At 37.8% G+C, this 26,243-nt stretch overlaps 1 protein-coding gene across 1 annotated transcript in view; it reads right to left on the bottom strand.

The window, feature by feature from the left end:
- LOC119909485 (exostosin-1a) overlaps positions 1–26,243 on the bottom strand; it is a 65,586-nt gene that overhangs the window by 2,407 nt on the left and 36,936 nt on the right. Inside the window, exons 6-10 of the mRNA XM_038727731.1 lie at positions 25,606–25,724; positions 24,682–24,777; positions 15,976–16,065; positions 3,615–3,775; positions 1,930–2,101 (exon numbers count right to left, since the gene is read on the bottom strand). Coding sequence (XP_038583659.1) covers positions 1,930–2,101; positions 3,615–3,775; positions 15,976–16,065; positions 24,682–24,777; positions 25,606–25,724 — 638 coding nt within the window. The remainder of the gene's footprint in view (positions 1–1,929; positions 2,102–3,614; positions 3,776–15,975; positions 16,066–24,681; positions 24,778–25,605; positions 25,725–26,243) is intronic.

The raw sequence follows: 26,243 nt of genomic DNA, 5'->3' as shown, positions 1-26,243 counted from the left end.
TTTGATAAGCTATGGCATAGGGGTGTGGAGGCAGGGATTCATCCTGTGTGTTGCAGGAGGGTGGCAGTGGGGGATACTCAGGGTCAGGTGGTATAATGAAACTACAAAAAAATCGAATCAAAGAAGTGGTTTGGCACTTTGGTTGAAACATCTCTACTCATATATATATATATATATATATATATATATATAAGTCATGTCTTCTGTTGCTTCATTAAAAGGTTTTTTGCTGGTCAAGGTTTCTTAAAAGATTCCTCCACTGTGATTGAGCAAAATAACAAATCAGGGGTGAGAGAGGGGGACACTCAAAAAGTAAGAAAGAAAAAAAGAAAGAAAGAAAGAGAGAGCAAGGGAAGCAGGGAGTAAATCTAGGTTTGCCGTGCTGCCTTCACAATTAAGACATTAATCACCAAGTCCATTCTGCAGAGTCATCGTCCTGCCTGTGGTCAGACCATCAATCAGAACCTGCCATTGGGCTGGCCACATGAAGCACACACACACTTTCACACACAGAACATGCACATAGGGATCTCCCAGAGAGAAGGTCAGCGCTGAATGTAGCCCGAAGCTTCGGCACTAGTGCTCATTCAACACAAAGAGGTGAATCTTTTTTCTTCTTCTCTATTCACAAAAACGAAGTCAGGGAGTTCAACTATTCCATCTAAAACATGTGACCTTTTCTTTAAACTATGTCACTATGGAGTTGCGTTTTGACACAGGGGTCTTCATTTTGTTTGCATGCACATTACATGCAAGAGGATGAAGATGACATGATGAATCACATTATGATGTTTCACACTATTCCACTGATCAACAGTTGGTGTCAGTAATGTGCTAAGAAACATATAAATGCACTAGTAAAGGACAGGAAAGAAGACTGACAGCAAGCAAAAATGCAGGTTCCAAATATGTTTAAAATGTTGGCTCTGCAAATGATTCATGAGAAAGGAAAGGTATCAAATGTGTTAGTTAAGCCTCAAGGAAACACACAAATCTGCAGACAGGTTTTTATGGAAACAATCGTTGTGTCTTTGCCTTTACAAAGTGCAAACACTCAGATTAATTTGATGTAAGCACCAATTCTAATATTTGTTTCTGGTCTAGGTGGGGTTTCATTTCTGTAATCATCTCATTTACAGCATGGTTTACTCCTCAATTGAAACCTAATTCAAAAAGAAAACAATTGATGGGCACAGTTTAATTAAATTAGCATGTACGTTTACAAGGATTTATTACACTGTGGCATTTCCAGAATGCTCTGAAAGTGGAATGACACCATATATTTAAGAATGTTTTTAAGGTTGTACCTTTGTATTACACCCTGATCATTTAGGGCTGCATCCAACTAAAGATTTTCATAGTCGACTACTAGTTGTTTCTTCAAGACAAGGGGCATGAACCGAGCTACATGTTAATGACAAGCAGTAATAATTCTGAATGTGGCAGAACAACCAGTAAGGAGACTGAACATTTTTTCAACACAATATAACATCCCATAAATCTTGTTCAAAACACAGGAATAAATAATTTCCAACGTCATAAAAACAAATACTCGTCGACTTGTCAACACAAACTCAATACAAACTCACTCCTCTTCCGTGCAACACATCTTCTTGCCCCCTCTGAACCCTCTGTGCCTTCATTGTCCCCTGGAGTCCTGGTCGGTTGTAATTCACCTCAGTAGGCTAATGGATTCCCTGTTGTCAAACTCGCTGATGAAAAGTTGGTCCACAAAGACTCTTCTCATTGACTAATGGTTTAGTTAATTATTGTAGGGCAGTCCTAATAAATGTTACTAGCAGTCCCGCAGTGCTAGCATCCTGCAGGCAGAACACTGGGTAGTAAAAATTTGCACCGTCGCTGCAAATCACCAGTCTTAACTACAAGGATGACCAATACATGAGTGTAAAGCTAACAATAAAGCTTTACCTGGGTCATCATGGTTTCCTTGTACTGCTTCTTCTGTGTGACTTTGATTGGCGGCTGCTTGGTAATGGCTGAAACTAGGAAGTTCATCAGGATGTCTTCACAATTAGCCATGCGGTCCACCGTGGTCAGCAGGCTGGCTGGGACATAGTGGGTGAACAGGTAGTGGTAGTATCTGACATACACACACAAAGGAAAAAAAGACAGATGAGGTTAATTGTGTGTTTATTTATTTCTTTTTAAAGCTGCACTTCTATTCTATTATATTCCGTGTGGTTCCTGTGTTGCACTCTCAGCATCATGGGAGCACTAGATCACTGTCAGCTCTGTTACCTCCCTGCCAAGGTCTGCCGTCCATCGTTCTCACACACACACACACACACACACTTTTTCTACCTTTCCCTCTAACTTGCTGACTCATTTTTTTCTGCCTTGAGTTGGCATTTGATATTTTAAATAACAAAAGGACTGATGAGTCGTACTGAGCGTCCTAACAATAGAACAATGAGAGAGCTGTTTATCTGCATGACAAGATGCTTCATATCCCTTCGGAGAGCAACACTCTTCTCCATTTAATTCACCGCTCTGTTTAATACTTCAGTTTACCATTTTTTTCATTCAGTCCTAGCACTGTGTTTTTGACAATCATTGTATGAGAACAAAGAGGTGGAGAAAGATCTATTATCCAAATTCCTTTTGTATTATTCACATACAAAATGAAATATGACTGGTATGTATTTTGTGAAGAAGGAATAATTATTCAGGTCAACGTGACAGGTGAGGCAGGGCAACTGCACCACAAGGCAAACTGATGACAGTGATGGAAGAGTAGCTTGACTATAGTTTAACATGACACATTATTAATTCAGATCAAAAGCAATCCAATATTATATTGTCATTATGCTGTCTTACATGCCTTTAAATGATTGTTTACATATTATCCAGTGGTTTAATATGTTTAATTATATACGTAAGTAATAAAACAGCATTACGTTTACTGTGTACCCAGTCATGTAAATAAACTAATGACATCCAATTAATGATCATCATGAATACAAACATAATAATAAACATCTACTTTTATAAAAGTATTAATATTTTTAGTTAACTACCTCATACATTAGTCCTACCCTGAATACCATAATGTTTATAATAATGCTGAGTTTATTTCATCCTTGAAAAAGTTAATTTAAATTTAAAAAAATAATAACACGAGAAACTTAAGTTTGGAAAATTTTATTAACCCTCCACTGAATTCTGTAACTGTCCAAATAGCAAAATCCAAACATAACTACACGACCAACAGCAAACACCACCACAGGTCAACTGTGTAGGCTTGTCCAAACAACCTAAGAAACTTTTCCTGTTTCGCCCCCTCTAGATGTAGGATTTAGTTGACATTCTGCTGCAATTTTTTTTTACAGCAAAACTTGAGGATGCTTTGCAACACAAAACAAGAAGACAAACAGAGCTCAAGATTTTCATGGTGGAGTGCAGAAAAGGCAGATGGATAAATCACTATAAAAATCTTTATTCTTCCGGCAGACCCAGTTAGGAAGGGCAGGGACAACAGGATTTATGATAACTTTAATCTTAACTGCAAACAATGTATAAAAATGTAAAACAATTTTGTGAAACAACTGCAAATCTTTTCAATCATTGATCAGCAAGAGATCTGTTTTTTGTACCTGTGGTAGAAAGCTGCCCCCGTAAGGACCATGGAGTAGTCATTGGTCCATTTGGAGGTGTAGCCCCAGCGGGATCTGGAACTATCCCAGTAGTGGCTCCTTGCTGGATAACCAATGATGCGCTCCGGAAAGCTTTGCCATACAATAAAGGCAAAATCCACCTGTGGAAGTCGAAAGTAAAGAAAGAGGACAGAGGAGAGAAAAGAAGAGCGGGCCAATGGAAAATAAAGAGAAAGATTTAGTAGGAGAAAACACAGACAAGGGGCAAAAAAAGAAAGAAAAAGAGGAGGAGAAATGGGCCGATAAGGGGAAGAGGAATAGTGACGGGAGTGGAAAAGCACACAATAATGTAAAGAGTTGATACAGCTTATCCAAAACATTCAGAACTGAAGCAGCTTGTAGAGGAGGTAAGCAGATATAAACAACTAGGACATTTTTTCTTTGCCTGCCACTGTGGCAGACAAGTATTTCTATTGCCACTTTTGAAATGTAGGAATAACATTCAGCTAATTTAGGCATCATTTTATGTAAATTATGTTGTCATTCAATGTTCAAAATATATGCACAAAAAACATTACATGCATGTTTGCATGTACAAAGGACCCATGTCTTTCAGTACATGAAAATCACTCCACCTTACTCAACAATCCTTAACAACAGGGTATTTCAAAGGTACCGACAGATGACAAAAAACACAAAGCATACAAGAACTTGAAGTTCACCACAGAGTATTATAAAGTAAGCACTCAATTCAGAACCCTCAGTTCAACACCCAATGAATGAGTCCTTGTCTCAGTACAAATCTCCACAAGAGTCCATATCTCAACAAAAACCTCCTCTTCTGGATCCGAGCAAGCAAACAAGAAATACTCATTTTGAGTTTTGAAGAGGTGGTATTATGCTTTTTGTCTTTTTCCCTCTCCTTTATTGAGTTATATATCTTTTTTCTGCATGTAATAGGTTTGCAAAGTGAAAAAGCCCAAAGTTCAGCCCATAGTGAGTTCCCATCTCCCACAGAAAGCTCTGCTCTGAACCGCTTGAAAACAGCTCGTTTGTAGTCCAGTTGTTTCCCTTCCTTCACTGTGACGTCACAATGAAAACGCGTCATAAAGCTTGCCAAGCGGCTAGCGGGGTCAGGTATGCCCTCAAACCAAGCTAGTCTGAGCGGAGGCCCTTTGATTTTAGTTAAGCCCCTTTCCCACTGCACAGTACCAGCTCGACTCGGCTCGACTCGCCTTTGTTTGGTTTTCCATCGTAGAAATGTTGCACCTGTACCTGCTTCCAGGTACTTTTTCGTATCACCTCACCTCCGTCGAGATTCCAAGCAAGCTGAGGGAAACTAAAATGTAACATGAAAACATGACAGACTGCTGACTGGTCAGAGAGAATTGTCACTATTCACTGCATCATCATTGCGTGCACCAGAAATTCAGAATTTCATCACTAAATCCACTTCTGAGAAGTTTTGAGGTGAGAAATCAGCTCTGTAGATTTCAAATATTGACAGTTTTGTGAGAAGTGATGGCGGAACAAAAATGTGCTTGAATATTTTCGGAGTTTAGGAGCTCCGCAAGTGGCGGCAGCAGAAGCCTGTGCCAACCCGTGGGAGGAGCGTGTGAGGCCGGCCAGCCGCCCGCTCACAGAGCCCTCTGCTCCCACCGTCACACAGACCGCTGCAGCAACAACAGCAGAGGAAAACACAGCTGGAAGGTTTTCATACCGCTTAACTGTCTTTACATTCTGAGTAATGTTGAAACGTTTTAACTTAAAAAAGAGAAAGCTGTGTGGATCGCTGGTGTGTGTGTCGCATTTAACATTACGTTGCGGCAGTTGTGTGTGGCGTCGCTATGACGACAAGCTACGTACTATCTCACAGTTTAACGTTTAGTCCTAAAAGACGATTCAACTCTGACTCTGTTTGGGCCTTCACAATCACAACCTGTAAGTATGCTTTATTGGTTTTGAATTATATTTAAAATAAACACGGCAATGTAACTTCAAAGACTGTTCAAGTGCGGAGTTGTTGTAAATGTTGGCTAACACAGCTAAAGTTATAACTATAATGCTAATGTTACACCTGATGTAAAAGCTACTGAGCAAATGTTCAAATTGTTTGGCCAATTTTTATGTAAAATTGAGTTGAAATATGGTGATTTTTGTAGTGGTTTATGGTAAGATGTGGAACAATGATGTTGTGTGGTTGTAGACTTAACTTATACCATCTGCTAGGTTACGGTCGCAGTCTGAAGCGGCTTTGATTTGGATCACACTACCTTGTTTCTTACGACCAGCCCTTCTCTGCTTCTGATTGGCTAGTAGTCCTTACCTGGGAACTGCACATGTGCAACTCCCAACAAAGATAGAAAGTAAGATGCATCACTCTGTAGCTCAAGAGCGGAGTGTACAACACATAGGGTGAAAAGAGGAGCTGCAGCAATGTGCAGTATGAGAAAAATATGTTTTTTTGTTCTGGTACAACCCCTAAATAAGATTTTGAACCTGAAAATGACCATAATACCACCTCTTAAATACAAAAGTTGGCCAATAAATAATAAAAGTGACATGTCTTGCATCTAAAAGACACATTTAGCGGGTGTCCGGTGCTAATTTCAGGCCCTGTAAACACCTTATTATAGCTATCAAATTGGATTTAGCCAGCAAGGCCACCATCAAAAACAACAGCTTCTCTCTCTTTCACAACTTAACAAATAGCATTTCAAAAGGTGTTGTAAGCAGTTTCCTTTCCATCAAGTCAAATTTCAGTATCTATATAAGATTCACTTGAAACAGTTTAAAGTCAGAACATTGATTCGCACTCTGGAGCTAAATGGACCAGGTGTTTATTTGTGTCCTCTTTAAATTAAAGAATGTACAGCAAAACAATATGTTTAACAGCATTTCAAAATCTTCACGGTGTGCTGTCTGAATGCTTTTTTTGACTGCCTAAAATAACACAGAAAAGAAAGACATGTTAAAGAACAAGAGACCCGAACAGAAATCAATTCAGTATTAAAGTCTTTCAATGAAAAGGGCAGATTATGGCTTTTACTGTGAAGGAGTTGCAGGAAGTGTTGAGTTACAGTCCCTGAGAATATTTTAGGTTAGTTAGGGCCTATCTGAGGTTACCAACTGGACTTAACGTACAGTACACATAAATGTTTTCGCTGCTTTTTGTTGGTGGATTACCATAAGACATGTTATCTGATCTCTCTCTCTCTCACTCACACACACACACACGGTATTTAAATGGAATATACTACCAGTATGAAATGGTAAAAATAACATCAGGTTTTAAATGCTGCGGTGATTCAGGTTGGGTTAAATACTGTACAGCTGTTTAAATTTTAAAGCATATATATATATATAATGTATATCTTTTCACATTTCTTTTTATAGGTATGATTCTTGACTTGCAATACTTATTTTTCATTTTCTCTTACTTCTCTTACTGACCATTAATTACCAAAATACAAAGGCAAATGCTTTGTTTGTGAAAACGTACTTGGCAATAAACTTGTTTCTGATTATGATTTCAATTCATCAGTGCGTGTCATCAGTGTGTCTGTTTGCTTCCACTCATGTCATTTCATTGACTTTATAGGTGAACAAGCTGCTTCCTTTTGCATTTGGTTTGAACACACCTTTACAGTAGATCTTGCATGCACTGAACAACTCTAAAGGTATGATTCTCTAATCTACTCGTGCTTCTAGAGCTGCATATCTTTCATTCGTTGGACCATGTCTGTCCTGCTCCGTATCACTCTCAGGCTCCCTAAATTTCCTTTGGAGTTATAGGGAGCACCTGGTGACCTTGAAGGAGCTTGCACTACCTGAGAAAGTGCCTCTTTTGAATTCAAAAACACCACTGAGACATACAGGCAGACACCAGAGAATAAGGGGATCAGCATATAATGAAATACTGGGTAACACACACACACACACACACACACTCTTAGCCGAGGGAGAAAATTAATTACCAGAATAGGAGAGGTGGCGAGACGGGGGAGGGGAGGGGAGCACAGAAAGTGGATGTTCTTTAGCGATACCTTGCGGCTTCTGTCATGAATCGCGTGAGCAATTATTGTAAAGTGCCGGCGCTAAGCCGAGAGAAAGGTTGGAGCTGCCATTCTCAGTGTAGCCCCTGATGAACGGACTTATTAGCTGTGTGCAAGCATAGTGTGTGTGTGTGTGTGTGTGTGTACTTGTACATGTGTTTGTATGAGAGATGTGTCAGATGTCTCCACAGCTGTGCTGAAAGGATTAATGATATCATGCAAATATAATTTTGCCTTTAGAGATTAAAAGGCTCTTTATAATGTGAAGTGGCATGTGTGTGTTTGTGTGAATGTCTACATGTTTGAGAGTGTATGTGTGAGTGTGGGTGACAGAACCTTGATTCTTTACACCCAAATATGTTTGTTTTAATTACATTTTTAAACAGAGGTTGATGTGGCTGAGGAATTCAAGGGAAGACTTGAACACACTGTGTGTATGTGTGTGTGTGTGTGTGTGTGTGTGTGTGTGTGTGTGTGTGTGTGTGTTATACATACTAATATTCTACAAGGCCAAAATTGATCCGAGGAGCAGGGGGTCAATCCAGCAATAGATCTGTCACAAATCTCTCCCGACATTTGGATTTAACATGTCCAGTGTTATGAGATGAAAAGGAGTTACCTCACATTTTAGAGCTTTTATCTTCCCCTCAGTGTGTGGCCTTTTCCAATGTGTTTTGAGAAGTTGTGTTTTCAATCTGTTTTGTATTTTGCTGCCTTTGAAGTAATGCCACCGTGGCGCTTTCACTGTCAAATTTCCATCTGATTTCAGGGTGATAAAAGTGAGGAAAACGCATCTTAAACTGAGCTTGCATCCAGCAGTTTTGGAGTGATGGGGCTTTGATGAAGTTTTACCAACAGTCTCAGTATGATCCAAGACATCCAGCTGGGGTGTAAGGTCCACACTGCGACCACAAGCGGCTATTGCAGGTTTGTGGTTTGAAACATCTTTTGAATTATAGCTGCTCTCACCAGGCACTGTCTGCGGTGTATGGTTACATCTAAAAGTGTTCTCTAACATTTATACAGCAAACTCTCTGCTGTCAAACTTTAAACCAAAATCATCTGCTGTCAACCTTCTCTCTTATGGCTCTTTCTATTACAGTGCTGACATGCAATGCTGCACCACAAGACCACAGTGTACTACACCCAATACGTTTAGACATACAAAATACTAATAATATGCACATTTGTGTTTGGATTTGTTAGGATTAGGTCACATCTGTTAGGTGGTATCTACAGTAACATCTCACAAACACTGTTGATTTTGAAACAACCTTTTTTGTCCCAACTTTGGCTTAAAAAAACAATAAAAAAGCATGGGCTCAAACAAGGGTCAAAAACGATAATCTGTAGCTGCATTTCACCCTCTGCAAACCTGTGAAAAACTGATTTTGAGCATCGAGGGGTGACGATTTAACACAGAAAAAAGTTTTTATTTTGCAGAGGCTTTCAAACTATCACTTCAGCTCAAAATCTTACTGACCCTCATTTTAACCCATAGAAAACGGTGAAGTGCCTTTGGTTGGGAAAGACAGAAAACTCCTGCATACTGCCCTCTAGTAAGCATAGTACACATAGCAGACCATGAGCCAGCTATATACGTCTATGCAGTACCTCAGACGATGGACCAGTGAAACACGCCCACGCATAGCCATATCTGATATTATAAACTAAGAAAAATTGTGTTTGGTAGATTAATCCTAGCAAATTATTTGGTTGAATTATAATAATAATGATTTCTTCTATACTTGTGACAGGGGTGTGACGAGACACTTAACCCACGAGACGAGATTGGGTTCACAAGATCGAGAGAAGACGAGATTTTAACATTATTTTTAAGAAATCTTTAGTTCTGAATTATATGAAAATTTTGAGCATTAAACACTTTATTTCGTGCATTCTGATGATTATTTTCTGCCAGTTTATGGTGATTTTTAAAAATGTATTTACATAAAGAGAAACACAAAATTCAAAATCTATAACCTAACCTAATAGCTCCTGTATTTCAGCTGCTCATGGTCAAATCTCTTTCTGCACATCTGTGTTCTTCAGAAAAAGTCGTCATATTACCAGACTTACATCAACATTTATTGAGAAGTCTACCTTCCCTTTACTCTGAGGTGCATTACATTATTGATCCACTGGTTGTTAACGTTATCCTCTTCAGACCATTTGACCGACTCAGTTTGGGAATGCATGTTACATGTGAAGCCAAAAGTAAATAAAACATTTTTGATCAGGCAGAAATCTCACCACAATTCACATACGTTAACTTCCAGTGCATAGTTCTAAACAGAGCAGACTTCGCTTCAGTTTTTAGATGTTTATGTTGCAAAACTCTACCAGCTACGTTACCACTCGTCACAGCTATCTGGACCATTGACCGTATATACATAATGTCTGACTCACAACGTGAGCAGGTCCTGCTGACTATCACGGCATAAGCCGGTGTCAATCAGCTGGGCAGAGTTGATTCGCTCTGTGAGTCTATTAGTTATACATTTGTATTTCACTGTGTGAGAAAATGAATGTGTGGCTTGACAGCGTGTGAAAAATGTAACTTGCTTGAGTCTCGTAAGACAGCTCTTTACCTGTTGAGAATTCTCACCACAATTTAATCTTGCGCGATCTCATGGCACGAGAACTTGTCACACCCCTACTTGTGACAAATGCTGGTTGAAGAATGGGATGCCATCCCACAGCAGTGTGTGACCAGGCTGTTGACCAGCATGAGGAGGAGGTGCCAAGCTGTTGTGGCTGTGTATGGTTCTTACACAAGCAACTGACGCTCCTGTTTGTTAAATGAATTAATTGTTACATTGCCAATATGTCTTGTTTCTTCAGACTTCAATCATCCAATCCACCAAACAAGAGCCACAGCAAAGAAAAGCGGTTTGCATTGTGAGAGAAGATTTGGCAAATTTTTATGGGTGCAACCCACATTCTCAGCTCTGCTGCTCATCTCACAAATGCATGTTCCTTCCAAATGTGGTACCATTTAAAAGGGACATAAACAGGCTTTCCAATGGAATAAGATTTATTGTTACAACAAAGAAATAATTTACCAAACACAAATTTCCTTACTTTTTGCGCATAGTTTAGTTTCATACTCAAAACGTGGATGCTATCAGCTGGCTGAAAAACTCCACTCATTGCTTGAATTATACCATATTCCCCTTTATTACTTAACATTCCCTCAATGCAGGACTACTTGTTTGTGGTGTATACCTAAACTCCCTAATACTAGTTGTCTGTATTACAAGGCATTTATTTTTAAATAACAAAGTTTTTGTGATGGCAAGACACTGTGGCTAAAAGTGTCAGAAAATAAAGTAAAGATGATGTAGTTGGGTAAAAAGGGCCACTGAGCTAATATCTTTATCTCTTTTATGAATGGATAATTATATAAGTCCAACAGTCCTGATGAAAACTATAAATGCTGTTGAAGAACTATTTCCATATCCACCATATTGAAAATGTCTTCCAAAGGGCAAAACGCAGCGGCATGCTTGGCCGCCCAATGAGAGACAAAGGCTTTGTCAGGTTTTTTCCAGTCGTATTCCCTTCTCTAATCTCTCTTCATGGAATAATCATACATTTAATGAGCTGAAACAATGTAATTACGAAATTGGCACAGCCATTCTTCCACAGAGGTATTATAATATGAAATGTCCTTTCAAAAGTTTAATATTCTCTCTTGCACATTTTCATTCACTTGACATATTTCATTTCCTTTAAATAAATCCCCTCACCATGTTAAAAGGGCAATTAGAGCATCGGGCTAGTGAGCACAGCGAAGATTTGCTCCACTTGCACTTTACGATTCCTCTCTGTGACATCTTCTTCCTACTCTCGTTTCGTAAAACAAGCTGTGTGCCCATAAAAGTTTAGTAGTGCAAACTCTCTCATATTGCTGTGCCACAAATTGTAGTGCTATAAAGTGTAATTGTGATCCTATCAGCGTAGAAAAGGTGAACATTGACTTGCTCCCATCAATAAAACATTTCAGAGTTTAAAGATATATTGGCTCTCTTGGGCTCATCAGGCCTCACAATCCATTATGGAGGGCATCTTTTACCCGCTGAAAAGCTGAAGCGAAACGAGGTTGCTACTTGTAATGACTCTCAAAGCAGAAGCATTCATTTAGCATCACAAATAAGCTGTTCCTGATCATTTTACAGCCTAAGGCTCAAAACATATAAAACAAAAAAACCCAACAACATTTGTAAATACTTCAAAATGCAATATTTTACGCTATCTTATGTTGGGAAGGTAATAACTCATTTTAAATGTGAAAATTGTATGAAGACAGTGAACAAAGCAAAAAAAAGTGGCAGCCACTTTGACTGAAGTAGTAATTTTGGAAAGACATTAAAGACTCAGTGTGTCATTTTTTGACCATCATCTTAAAAGTGTAGCTGTGTTGTTGTATCATGATTTTCAGTTTAAGTAAAGCTGGAATTACAGTTGTGCATTTACTGGTTGTTGCTTGATGTGTGCTTCCTGAAAAATAAAACTACATGTTGGGGCTACAGCGCCTACAGAGACCACAGGAAGACCTCAAAAAGTACCTTTCTAAAATTTACCTTTCTATACAGTAGTTTTGATTGTGAGTAACGGAGTCCGCCAGTCTCTCCCTAAATATTTACAGTATTTACACAAGACGGATTCAGAGGTAACTGTGTTTTCATTTAATTCAGTGTACTGGCTTTTAATTTTATCACATTGACAACCCACCCACCGTTCACTGGTCACTCTCTAACGGCTGTAAGAGCTGTTTAACTGACCTGTATAACTGCTGCTAGTTAAGATTAAAAGCAATTATCTTGTAGTCACAGGAAGCTCAAGGTATTTGTCACTGAGGTTAGTGCTCACCACAATTGCTCACCAAAAATTCATACAAAACAAGACAGTTGAACGGTCAGTTTCAGTACTTTTCGCCAGAAAAGGGAGTAATGGAACAAGAAGTGCTTCTAAATGGATGTCTTTTCTTTAATGACGGTTGATATGGAGTCTTGACAAAAAAAACATTTGAGAACAGTATTGTGCACAAACATACAATACTAACCAGCAAAATACAGAATGAGTCAGTTTATATTTAGAGATTGTTTTGGTCCAAGACAAGCTTTGATTTCATTTTGTGGTTGTACAAAGTGCCAGTTGTGACACCTTGATTATATAAAACCAATCCCACACACTTATCCTAAATTATACACAGATTTCAATAATCTAAAATGAAGATAAAGAAACGAAAACATACATATCAGATCTCATGGACAAATATAGATGTGTGCATTTACCTTTAATTGTAAAATTTGTATTGGCCTCTGCTTTTCAGAGAGCATAAAGAGGGATTCAGTAGTTTCAGAGAGCATAAAGAGGTACAACACAAACTCTGCTAACATGTCAAAGTCTTGACTAAAAAAGGGGGGACTGAAACATTATTTCCTCTTTTGGCAAAGCTTTAGGCTATTCACTGGTTTCTAATTTGTTCTAAAACAAGTGTCAGTGTAACAAACCACTGTGGTTTTTCCCATCCTCTCATTTATGTAACAAGTGAGACTTTAATCAAAGAGGTGCTCTGTGTTTTGACAGTGTAATGATACAGACACAGAGGTAATGGCTCTCGTAAAACTCCTGACTCTGTGAAAGCACTTTGTTTCTCATTATACCCTTCTTCAATATGCTTCTCTACTCTCCTTTCCTTATTTCCTCAAGCCTTGATTTTCCTTTGTTTTTAGTCCTTTTGTATGATTTCCTATTCCCTTACCCTTTTCTATTCCCCCTTCACATTTTCTTTTTTATTTCTCTTTTCTCATGCTCACTTTTTGCCTCAGATATTTTTTTCCTTTCCTTTCCCTTCCCTTGTTTGCTTTTCATCTCTTTTGCTTTTTCCAAAGCAAAATTTCCTATCTTTTCTTTTTTTCACTTTCACTTTCAAATCTAATCTTCTGTTGTACTGTGTCTTTGATTTAATGGTTTCTCTGTTGCGCTTGTATTTCCTTTGTTGCATTTGGAGCAACTTACAACTTATTAATGCACTGTAACTACAATCCAACTGTATTTCTGGTCAATTCTATTTGTATTTTATTATGTGTTTGTTCTTTGCCAATGTAAAGCATTTTGAATTCCCACTGCTTCATCCCCTCTCTACTTCCCTCACTGTTAAGTTTAATTAAAAGCAGACCATCTTAATAGTATGTATCCTAACCACACATTGCCCAGTAATTTGATTAAGACTGGTTCTCGGACATCCTGGCAATTTCGTAAATCACTGAGCATCCACGAGATTGATGTCTGTTATCAGAACACTTTGTTTTGCATTTTAAATCCGGTGTCTAACTTGGTTGCTTTGCTAAACCTACTACTCTTCCTACTTTCCATCTGATGCATTTGGAGTCATCCTTTTGAGGCAAAGAACATTTTCCTCTTCTAGATCAGTGGCCATTGCAATGTTTGGCAGAGTGGGGCAATTCATTTGTAATGAATGGTATTGATGACTGTGTGTGGACTGACTGCCTCATTTCAGAAAGGTTCAATATTGTGTTAAGATATCACCACCTTTTATATATTCATACACACACACACACACACACACACACACACACACACACACACACACACACACACACACATATAGTGAATAAAATTGCAAATGGAACAATATCTGTTGATAATGTTATAAATAATGTGCCTTAGATCTACCAGTCTCATTCTTCAAAGTATAGTTTATATCCCTAATTGAATCCCACAGCATGTGATGATAAACATGCAGTGAGTAAGACAGCTTTTTTAGATGTTTATTTACCATGAATAAAGTAAACAAGATAAGCCATCTCAATCATAATGTGTTAAGTAGCTGAGAATATGATGAAAGTATGCAGACATGTAGAAAATAGTATGCAATTTTTTTGCGCCAAACTAAACTGAAAAGTTGGAAGTCCTGCTCTTTATTGTGTTTGGGAAAGTTTACACTGTACAGGTTACGTTACCTGAGTTAGAGTTACATTCGCCAAACACATTGGTTTGTCTTTATCCTAAATGCTTCTTCTTTTGTGACATTAAGAGTGAAATATGACAACACAGTCTCACTCCCTACTCGTCAAACGTCTGACGCATGGTCAAGGCCCTTTGTCGTCGCTTTTTAAAGACTTGGGTAGCCCAATTATTGACGTTTAGGGATCCACAGTCAACTTAGCAACGCTTAGCAACAATAAATATGCAATATCCAGTTACACTTTCAAGATAAAACGTAACGTTTCGATACATTGCCATGTTGAAACGCGCATAATTAAAGTCGTGAAACGTTGCAGTTTCGTTAGGTTTAGGCACAGAAAGTAATTGGTTGGGTTTAGGCAACAAAACTACTTGGTTAAGGTTAGGAAAAGATCATGGTTTGGGTTAAAATAGCTATGTATGTCAATTAAGACTTAAGTTAACTAACGTTAATGTCAATTTACCTCACCTCCCTAAATAAAAACATTTAATGTTTTGTTTCGCACGGGACACAAACCCTGTTCTCCTGCTTCAAGGTCCGGGTTCTGGCCCTCTATCCACCCCAATCACCTCCTTACTTCGTCTTTTCTCTTAAATATCATACTTGCCTTTACCATCAAAAACTGACACAACAGGGCTTCCCTCAATACGTCGAACTATGTCGTCAAAGGGATCCCTAGTGCATCACAAACTGACGATTATGGCTCTTGACCAAGCGTCCATATGTGACGACTTGGGAGTGAGACCGGGTTGAATATGAAGTATGTATGCTAATCAGCCATATGGCGTTATGCAATAAGGAATAGTATGGGTGCATGCTCTTACCATAATTATAAAACTAGGGCTAACTTTTTGCCAAGGATATGCGGCATTGGCCTCAATATTTTAGCATGATATCATATATGTAGCCATCAAGACACATTTTGTAGGGTTTTAATTTTATAACAAGTCAGCAGGAAACAGCCAACTCATGGAGCAAACTTAGCTTTTTTAGCTAGCTACAGCTAATAAAATCTGTGACTGCTGGCAATATCAGCTTTTAAAAACTGACAGTTGAAGAAGGAGTGTTGTTTACCTCTGTCTGTAATCAATGAGTCATCCACTGTTAGCATGTGGCTTCTTTGGTGATTAATTCAGTAATTTTGATTCTAATCCAGATGTCTGATAATGGTCTTTTGGTGGTCTTGGGAATGTAGCCGTTTTACCTCATTTTGTTGATAATGCTTCATTGTCTCAGATCACCAGTTCGTAAATAAAAAAACCCGGAAATGTTGTGCCAATTGGTTGATCATCAGTCATCAGCGACTTACCTCATTGGTTGAGAGAACAGAGTCTTCATCCAGACTGAGAACAGCATCAGTGAGGATGGCATTGTGGGGGAAAAAACGACTGCTCATTGTCTGAAGAGAGAGACACAGAAAGAGATGAACATTATTAACAATAGTTTATTAATGTAAAAATTCTATCAAAAGCAACACGAATTAGCCTATATTTTCTTCAAGAGATATTTTGAAGAGCCCCATGTGGCATTAACCCTCAGTGGTAACTAACATGTAGCCAGGTGTTTAGGTCCATATTTATTATTTTATAAAATTACATGTGGGGCATTATGTGACTTTTTTAGATAGAGATAGAGTCTGGACTTGAACCGGGGACATTGCTTTTCATTGCCCGTGTCTTAACCACTAGGCAGTGGGGTCCACCAATGTTCATGATTTCTTTTCCCTGAGATTTGTAAGTTCGTCAGAAAATATATTTACATCCATAAGCATTTGGAAGGTATATAGTTGGAAAAGAGGTATAAAAAAATCTAGGCAAAATAAACAGCCAATGAGAAAGTGTTTGCTTCACACCCTGCTGTGTGTCAATCAATAAACCAACTGACTTAATAAGTTCTGTGTGAGTCTTTATCAATTCTTTGCCTAACAGAAAGTGTAGTAGACCTTGATCCATTAGTCTAAAGAGGGCTGCTGATGATGTTATTGACTTGTAATTAAAGTGTGAATTATTCAACTGTTGAGCAGCTATGGTTCAGTTAAGGTTTCCAACGACCATCTCCTTGAAAACATACAAGCCAAAACTGAAACAGAGGGTTGAAGGTAAAGTTGTATTGTATTTTGCACAACAAACAAATTCAAACATGCATTTCCTGTTTTTGTGTGAGCAGATTTTACTGAACAACTGAGTTTTTCATTCATATCATTAAAATAGAACAATCAAAAGTCAGCAATGCTTATTAAACATGAAAGATACAAACTGAGTTTAGACACAGGGGATCTTTCAAGTTCTCTAGTATATGTAGGTTGAACCTGTGAGGCCAGCTGGACTAACCACACAACCTACAGTCCATGATGCACTTTAGTGTACCTAAGTAGACTACATATTATTTGTTCTTATGTTTTTATCTTGGTCAACTAAGATTTTATGTAACTAAATTGAACCTCCATGTTAACTACTGCTACAGCAGTGACATTTAACATGTCACTGTGTGAAATAAAGAAGACTGAATTTACACCCCCAGTTGTAATACTAAGAGGCTTATTTTGCAAAGTAAGACCACAAATATCCGCAAGGTTAATGTCTACTTCCATCTCAGCTTAATGAGTCATTTGATGCTAAGTGCAAATTCATCTAGAAATTATGCATAACATCAAACAAATTTGAACACAAATCCCCCAAATTCCTCCAATTATTTGTGAGTGCCACATAAAAAACTGCATTAAATCACTGCTTAAAGTAAAAAAAACAAACATTTTCTTTGGATGGATGCCCTACAAACAGCAGGCAGGTAATTAGTTCAGTCAGGATGGTTTTCATAGTAGTGTAACAGTCTCTCTGCTTTCTTGTGAAAACCACCATTACAGTGTATTTGTCTGTAGTAAATTGCCTGATAATCAGCTGCATTCATGATGGACGAATGGTCTGAATGTTATACATTCACTACATTTCCCAGCATCATTCAGGTCACCTTTACGTTTATTTCCAACAGCCCCTTGCCTATGTTTGTCTGTTGGGAGTCTCTTTGACTGTTTTCACTCTTTTTTCTCTTTCTTGCTCTGTAATCAAATGTTGTATCAGTTTGTGTCCATTTGCTGGTTCGCTTATCTAATTGATCAATGCCTGTTTATTACACAATTGATAAATATTGTATCAGAGGTCTTACTCAACATCTATTAGATGGATCAGTGCAAAATTTCGTACAGACATTCATGGTCCCCAGAGGCTGACAAAGTCAAGAGAAGCGAGCATAAATGGAATCATAGGTCAGTTTTATATATAAACATTCAGTTAAGAATAAATGCTATTTTCAAACAGAAGTGGATTGGGATGGGAGACATTAAATGGCTCTAGATGTGCAAACTTAATTGTTCATTATAATTTGTCGAAATGAATTCAGATCACATCCATTTTTAAATCAAAAAGATGAATCCAGTGCACTTTTGCTGGAGTTATACACTAATGCCCCTGTGTGATCTAAACACAGATGCTTTGACTTAAAATATTGCCCATCAGCAGTTGTGGTCCAGTAGACATCAGTGCTGGCACAGACCAAAAACTTCACAATGAACCCAACTGTACTGTATGTCTGTCTGTCAGTCACTGTCTGTCAGTGAATCAGCCTCCATCCCTTACTCTGGCTGGTGTCAATGGCTTTCTGCCTCTGGACAGAGATTAAATCACTGGCAGTTCAATTGTCTGAACCTGATCTTTGTCACCCTCTTTTCTCTCTTTATATTTGCCATGACTCATGCTACCTCAAGTGGAGTCTCTGGAGATATCCAGTATATCTTTATGCCATGGATATATCTAAATGTCTGTAAATTACAGTTAAAGTCAAAGATCACATAGCTATCTGAAACACCATCATAAACTATGGATAGTCACTTTCTCTAATGATGAACATTGTTATTATTGGTGTGAAAAATGATGGCACTTGTACAAAAATGCTCTTTACTATTTGAGTCTTTCTATGTCAGAGCAGGCCCAGACCACTTTTCTGATGTCCAATTTTACATTTTGCACTACATCTCAGAAATGTTCCTGTTTGTTGGTCAATTCATTCAGAATCAGAAAAAAAAAACTGAAATAAAATATTATAAATAAAATATTGCCTAGTTTCCATCCTTCCATTGTCAACCGCTTATCCTGCGTGCAGGGTCGCGGGGATATTGCCTAGTTTCTTCTACAATAAAATGTTGGTATGTATTAGAGCTGACATGGACTTTAATTTAAAGCTGGACAGACATATAATTTTAGATTAACAATGGATTAAATTACCTGTAATGTGAAAGGAGTTCGTAGTGATTATACCACAGAACTGACTCTCTTTCAGCTCGCTGTTTTGGTTTTAGGGCTGGGACTTTACTGTTTTACTTCATTCTCACCACTCTCAACCTCATTTCCAGGAGCAGCACGCAGCTGTTGTTAACAAAAATGCTCCAATAAACCCACTGCATAATATCTGCCTGGCACGAACTGGCTGACAGAGAAAATTAATGACTAGCTGGTAAAGAAAGTGGAACATTTTGCAGCTATAGACACAGAGCATTTCCTCAGGAGTTGGTGGAGAGCAAAACAGAGATACAAAGATTTGGGAAGGGACTTACATTTGGCAGGTAGTCATAAACACAACTCCAAAGGAATGGTAATGTTGCTCTGTGTCTCCTGGATGTGTAAATAGGCAACTATTTCCTAAAACATTAATCACAACAACTTTATATGGCAATAATTCTTACATACACGACATACATCAGTTCTACATATGCATGACCAAAAAAGGAATGTACTTTTGGTGTTGATAAAATACTAAATTTGCCTAAGACCGGATAAATCCTGAAGACATTTTTATTAGACTGGAAAGGATATTTTGAGGTCAACAAAAGACCATCAGTTCTACTATAATCTACTGCCCTGACCTGTTCAATCGGGTTTCAACATTAGGTCCTACTTTACCTTTGATCTTTTCACTTTTATGCTCCTTTGTTATAATATAAATGTATACTTAAGGAGTCAGGATAAATGTTTAAGATTTACTTATAAATATAAAATTGAGGGTGTGGGGGTAACACCTTTAATATTGAATGATGAAAGTGAAGGTATCGCCGACATATTAACAGTGATTGTCGGGAGTGTATAGGTCGCTCCTTCTATAATATTGATGTTTGGGTCGTAAATACTGAACAAGCAGAACCTCCCTTATAGTGAGGCCAAGCTATGAGTAACTTGACTCATCTGATCAACTATACTCATGGTATGCACCTTACCCACTGTGTACTAATGGTAGGTAATTCATTTAAACCTGTATGACCCTGATTCTCTAAGGGAGCTCCGACCCAACCAGAATCTCAAACTGTCTCCAAATCAGTCAACTTACAATCAAGGTTAAGTTTGTTGTGTAAGTATATTTACAGTCAACAATAAAAGGAAGGAACAGAAGCATGTGACAGGTCGGGATTTCGGGGGATTTCTATTGTGCATAATTTATCTTTCAAAGTAGTTGAAGCAGAAATAAACACATTGGAATGGGATAATTTAATAATCAAGTGGTGGTAACTCTCTGAAAAGCAACCTGTTGAAATTGTCCCTTACCTGGCATGTGCACCCATCTCTAATGCCTAAATGGAAATGATGCACCAGAAATTCCAAATGGATGTGTGGCCTCAAAGAAGATTTAATTAAAGTAGTAAAAGAGTATGATGGTAATCAAAAGAATTTAACAATATCATCACTTTAATCAAGTTTATTTTTTCAGACCTTGAAGGACAAGAAACCTATTTTGTTGGTTTTGTTTGAGGACTTGAAGATATTAACAAAATTTATTAAATTGTAGACATGGTATTTTGGGGACAGAGTGCAAGCAAACACTGAGTAGAAGTACAGGTAAGAGAGATAGGAAGTAAAAGCTTGCTGATGGAGTGTATCCACTTAACATTACGGAGTACATACACTCATAACCAACAGCAAATGACTCTACTGCTGCAATCTGTCGAGGCAAAACACAAGCTTTCTGTGTGTGTGTGTGTAGTTATTATAGTAGGAACAAACACAGTGAGCACTTGGAAGGAAATACACTGAAGAGCATCTGTCTGGGCTGCACGACAATATACCACAACTAATTATAGGACCATGGGCGCTGTTGGGTACCAGCACACACATGCATATCGCCTTTGAGATGCATTTTATGGTCACCAGTGGAAACACTTCTTGTATTTCAAGGGGGACACATTTGCATCAGGATTAGAGAGAGTTTGCCGTGTGTGTATGTCCGTGTGCATGTGTATATGTGTATGTGATGCAATAGAGTGCATTTTTAGGAAGAAGCTCAATTGTTTTCAATTGTGAAATATCATATAACGGCTGTGAGCTCCTCTGTGTGTGTGTGTATGTCAGCAAATGAGAACAATCCCAACAAAGTCACACTCCCGGTTTGAATGTAATAGCTGACAATCAAAACTCTTGTCACTTCAATCTCACCATCAAGTGTCTATTTAAACCAGAAATAACACTGCATTAGAATTTAATTACCACAGGAAAGAACATTTTCCAACACTGTACAATACTTCTTTATCATTCTCTGTTAACAGAGAGGCTAGACTGCACTATTTACATTGTATTCCATTAAAGATCTCAATATTTGCTTTGTTGCTCTGCTACATTTATGGTAGCTTTAAATACTTTTTAAAGCAAGGAAAAAAAACAAAAACATATATTAAGTGTATAAATACAGTACAATGTTAAAGATTAAACCTGTGGTTTACAAACTTTCTGGCTTCTGACACAAAAAGCACTGTTGTTGTGGCTCCTTTTCAAACAGACATTTCTCCTCTAAACTTCTCATATGGTTTATATTAAATGTAAATTGTTCAAATACGATAAAATAAATGCAAACTGTTCAAGATCCAACAAGGTTATTAAATTAGCCAATATTTAACAAAAAGATTAGATAATTAAAATATTATTATTAGATAGTGTTTTTTTCTTGTTTCCTCACCCATTAATCATCTTTTGATCTGAAATATTGTAGATATTTCAATTTCATTTCAACAGTCTGGCTGGACAGATTCCAGGGATAGATTGATGCTTTTTCTCATTTAAATTTGGTGATACACTGCTGCACCTGTTGCATTATGATCCTTCTGAGAGCTTCACAGTATTTACTCTGTATGATTTTCTTACTAAACCAATTTATGCATGTAGCCTAATGTTGTTTTCCCCATAAAAGTTCACATTTTTGTGCAAAAGACTTTCATATTGCTTTTGCAACATAGAAAACCACATCTTCAGAACCACACGACTTTCTCTCAGTAAAGCAATATAAAAGTGGATAGCTCAGAATTGTACTTTAGTCATCAAGAGAAGTACACTGACAGCACAGAATGGTATCTCGTAATACCACACTTCTTAAGTGCTGCTGTTGGTTGAAAGCTGGATTCGAAATGTATTATGTTTGTGCAAGGGAGGCTGTCCAAACCTGCCACAACAGATCAATAGGCCTAATTATTATAGGACACTATACAAAATATTATAGGAAACCATTTGGGAATGCCCGCAATAAATAAAACAAAATATATCATGGTGTCAGGAACTGGGAGACATGGGCTGTAATGTCATCCCTCAGGCACTTGGTGGGTGTGGGGGGGGGGCAACATGTCTGTGTGCAATCTCCCTTGGACAAGCTGTGTCTGACATGCACGGTCCATCAACAGTGGTAACTGAAATCTTTCCTCAATACTCACATGTCTCACACATTACAGTGGATGTACTATTTGTTAATCAGTCTCGTTTTTTTTTACCTGAAAATTTGTGAGCTGTTTGGTTGTGTAATGGGTAAAGCAATGCCCACTTTTACAATGATTACAATCACAATGATTTTGGGGGTGATAGACAAGGTGCACATTTTCCACCCTAACAGGTGTGACAAAACTTTGACATTGAGGGAGATGTCATTCAAACACACAAATCCTGTGGAGAAGTTAAATCAGCTAAAATAATTGAAAACACCTGTGAGGGGAATCAGGGTCTTTAAAATCCATCTGATTATACTGATTGAAAAACTTTGTATTTTCAGTACAGATCTCAATTATAAACCCCATTACTGTGGGAATTTCTGAAGATTTAAGAAACGGTTCTGTGGAGGCCTCTTTAGGAGCAGCACCAGCAGCTACAAGAGTTACAATGCAGATTTGTTAGCATACAATTTGGGATGAATTTTGGTGCAACATGGTCACTATGATTACTGTATATCATCAAAGTATCAGCATTGTGATTACAACAGTACTCGCAGGCCCCCAAAAACCAGAACCCGGACACATGTAAGCAATCAACGGAACAAAAGACAAAGTATTTATAACAATTAATAAGTGCCAATTGGTTCAGAATTGTCTGCAGAAAAACAAACAAACATGCTCAGTAGACTGAGGACTTACAAGAATGTTAATAGAAGCCAAACAAAATCTGTGGCACTCGGCAGTAATAAAGCTAATAAAAGCATTTCATTTTCAGTGACTGTTCATTGAAGTTAAAACTGACTGATACATTTCAGCCTCAATGAGCCTTAATCAGAGTCCACTCTTGTTTTTCTTTGGGTTTTAATATAACAACAACCCACACGGGACTGAACATCTGGCCTTCTCAAGGGTATTTGCTTAATTTCTTGAACAATTTATCATGAAGTGAAGCTCTAAATGGTGAATTCCTCCCTGCGGTTATTGCAGAGAATATTAGCTCTATTTTAGCTTTCTCCACTGGTGAAGTTGAGGTTTTATGATTCAGAATGTATCTGATTTATCTTAAGTTTAACTCCTCACTACAGATATCATGTATTTTACCTCTTTATGAGTCTGGGTGAATCCTCAGGAGATATTTTGACTATTTCAACCTACAAGGTTAAAGGGTGAAGGTAATCAGGCTCCTGCTGTCACATCCCTCACCACGTCCTATCCTCTTAGGCGGATCACAGTTAATGTGTTGAAGGCTTTAACATCTGATACGTTAATGCTTTAATAGATATAAATCTTCCATCTCATTGGCTTCTGCAATATGTATCAGAGGTATTTTTTCCAGCAGCTACTTCTTACAATTGTTGTATGGAGCTCTTTTAAAGCATTTTTTCACTTTTTAAAAAGGAAACAAATCATCAAACAAAAAAAAGGCTTACATATACTGTGTTATGGTTACAGTGTGAATGTGAAGACTATGGGAGCGCAATTGTGCTATTCCTTATGTTGCATAGTTTTAGAGGTTTTCACTTGGTTTTCAAATATATCACTCATGTCCCAGGATATCTCACCACAAGGGAATTCCGAGGGATGCAGCCATTTCAGTGTGTTGTTAAGGTGGTTTGAAAAAATGGATTATTTTTCTTTCATAGTTGTATTGTTAAGGCAATCTGCACTCGCTGCGGCTCTGCACCCCCGATTTGGAATAGAGGAAAGAAATATTTTTTCATACAGTTTTAGTATGAAAAGTAAGTGGATAAAAACACTAGAGCTGAAAGGTTATTCCATTTTATGAAACAACACTGATTTAAAGTCTGACTATATGATAAAGTTGCATGGAAGCAGTTTGCAGAGGCGTGTTTATTTTAGTACAAACACAATCCTGTGATATGAACACACAACTATCACATGCTAAAAATCCTAAGATACCAAATTTATTTATGTATTTTTCCCTGGAGCAGAATTTGACAAGAATTAAATACAAGCAAATCAATTCCTGGTGTTAAATCCCACCACTCAATTACAACACCCACCAACCCTTTTCTTGACGGATCTGCGGGTTATATTTTTCTGTCATTCTCTGAGCCATCTATTAGAAAATCTCTTTTGCATTTTTTTCATCCTTCCTTTGTAGTGTCTTTCATTTTAACTTTGTAGTAACTGGAAAACAGCTAGAAGCCAAGGGTTGGTGGTACCTTTGAGCAAATCTGTTTTATAAAGGTGAGATAAATGTCTTTATTGCTAAGCAACAAAATATCTTTTAATACATAATGGATGCAAAAAGCCAGCAGCTGTTACCTTGGTCTGTCCTTCAACGACAGTGAGAGGCACGCTGGTGGAGGGCCACTTGTTCCTAGGAGGTAAAGGCTTTTCGCAGTTCCATAAAATCACAATCTGTATGGGAAAAGAAATTGGACTTGGTTAACATTATGTAACCATCAACATCAATATACATTTGTTTCTGCATGGAGGTTTTTGAAAAAGCTGATATCTTTCACAAAGTGAAGTATAAAGATACACTTTAGCTGTGTGTAACAGTAAACTTATAGTATTCAGTAAATTATCTTAAAGGGATGCAATGTAAAACTACTGAATTCTTTATCAGTCACTTTGTTTCATCTGCTGATGTACTACATTTATTCATAGTCTTATGTCTTTTCTGGGCTCAATTCCCTTATGTGATAATTTTAAGATGGATTATATATTGTAAATACAAGTTAGTTAGGCCATGTTCACGCTTATATACTATTATGCACAGAGGTCAAACAAGTATGTGTAGTCAAAAAACACAATGTTAGCAGTACGGCAGAGTATAAAGGCCAACGTAAAGGAAAAAAATCTAAAATTATAAAGGATAAAGTCAAATGGTTTGAGAAAAAAGTCAAAACAATATGAAAACTATCTGATTTCTTTTCACAGCCAGTTCATCATAAAAATGTAAAAGGCATAATATTAAACACAATTAGTAAATATTTTGATAATACAAACGTATATCTAGTTGTATTCTCATCAAAGTTTATTACCTGAAGGGACAAAGGAAAAGGAGGATGCATAGAAGAAAGCGAAAGAGAAGAAGCAGACGAAGAGAAGTCTTAACGAAAACATGAGGCAGTTATAAGTGATAAAATATCTACACCTCTTGATAACGTGTCTGCTGTTTGTTTGGCAGCTCATATTTAATACCAGCACCAAATTACAGTGAGATGTAGACACACTTCCCACCTGTGCACAGAACTTGGACTTGGCTACAGCGATGATGAGCTTCACCACAGGGGAGATTTGGGACTGCAGAGGAGTAACCGTATGGATCACAGCCGTGAACTGCTGCGACGGGCTTTTTCCTGGACACACACACACACACACACCCCAGAAACAGTGGTCATGGGTCACCTGTATTTAGGGTTTTAACACAGATTTGTGCAGATACAGCTCTCCATAAAGCTCCATTATGGTTAACTGGACACAAAGCACTCTGTGCTGCACCCGTCATCAATCTTTCTGACAGGATATATACCCCTGGTTCCCATGACTGAGCATGAGTAAACATGTCTAATCCAAGGGTTTGCTTTGTGTCTCTTTTAGTGAATTGTGACTCATGTGATTTGTACCAGTAAAGAGTAATTGTATTGTTTACAACCTCACAATAAAACAGATCTTGTTAGTTACATGTTTTGCATTTTATTGAGGCAAACAAATGAACCAAACAGGACAAAAAGAAAATTATGAAGCGGAACCAAACTTGAAATTACTACCTTCGATATATGATAGCCAGCATATGGAACAACGGGTAAATGGGGTTGAGGAAATTGATTCTCCCTGTGGCAGCCTGTGCCAAAGAAATAAATCAATAATATAAAGGC

This window comes from Micropterus salmoides, unplaced genomic scaffold, assembly GCF_014851395.1.
Source record: "Micropterus salmoides isolate LMB-PRFRI ecotype aquatic unplaced genomic scaffold, ASM1485139v1 Ms_hic_scaffold_18, whole genome shotgun sequence".
Taxonomy (NCBI): Eukaryota; Metazoa; Chordata; class Actinopteri; order Centrarchiformes; family Centrarchidae; genus Micropterus; species Micropterus salmoides.
The sequence above is the reverse complement of the archived record's forward strand: the minus strand, read 5'-3'. Positions and strand labels throughout refer to the sequence as shown.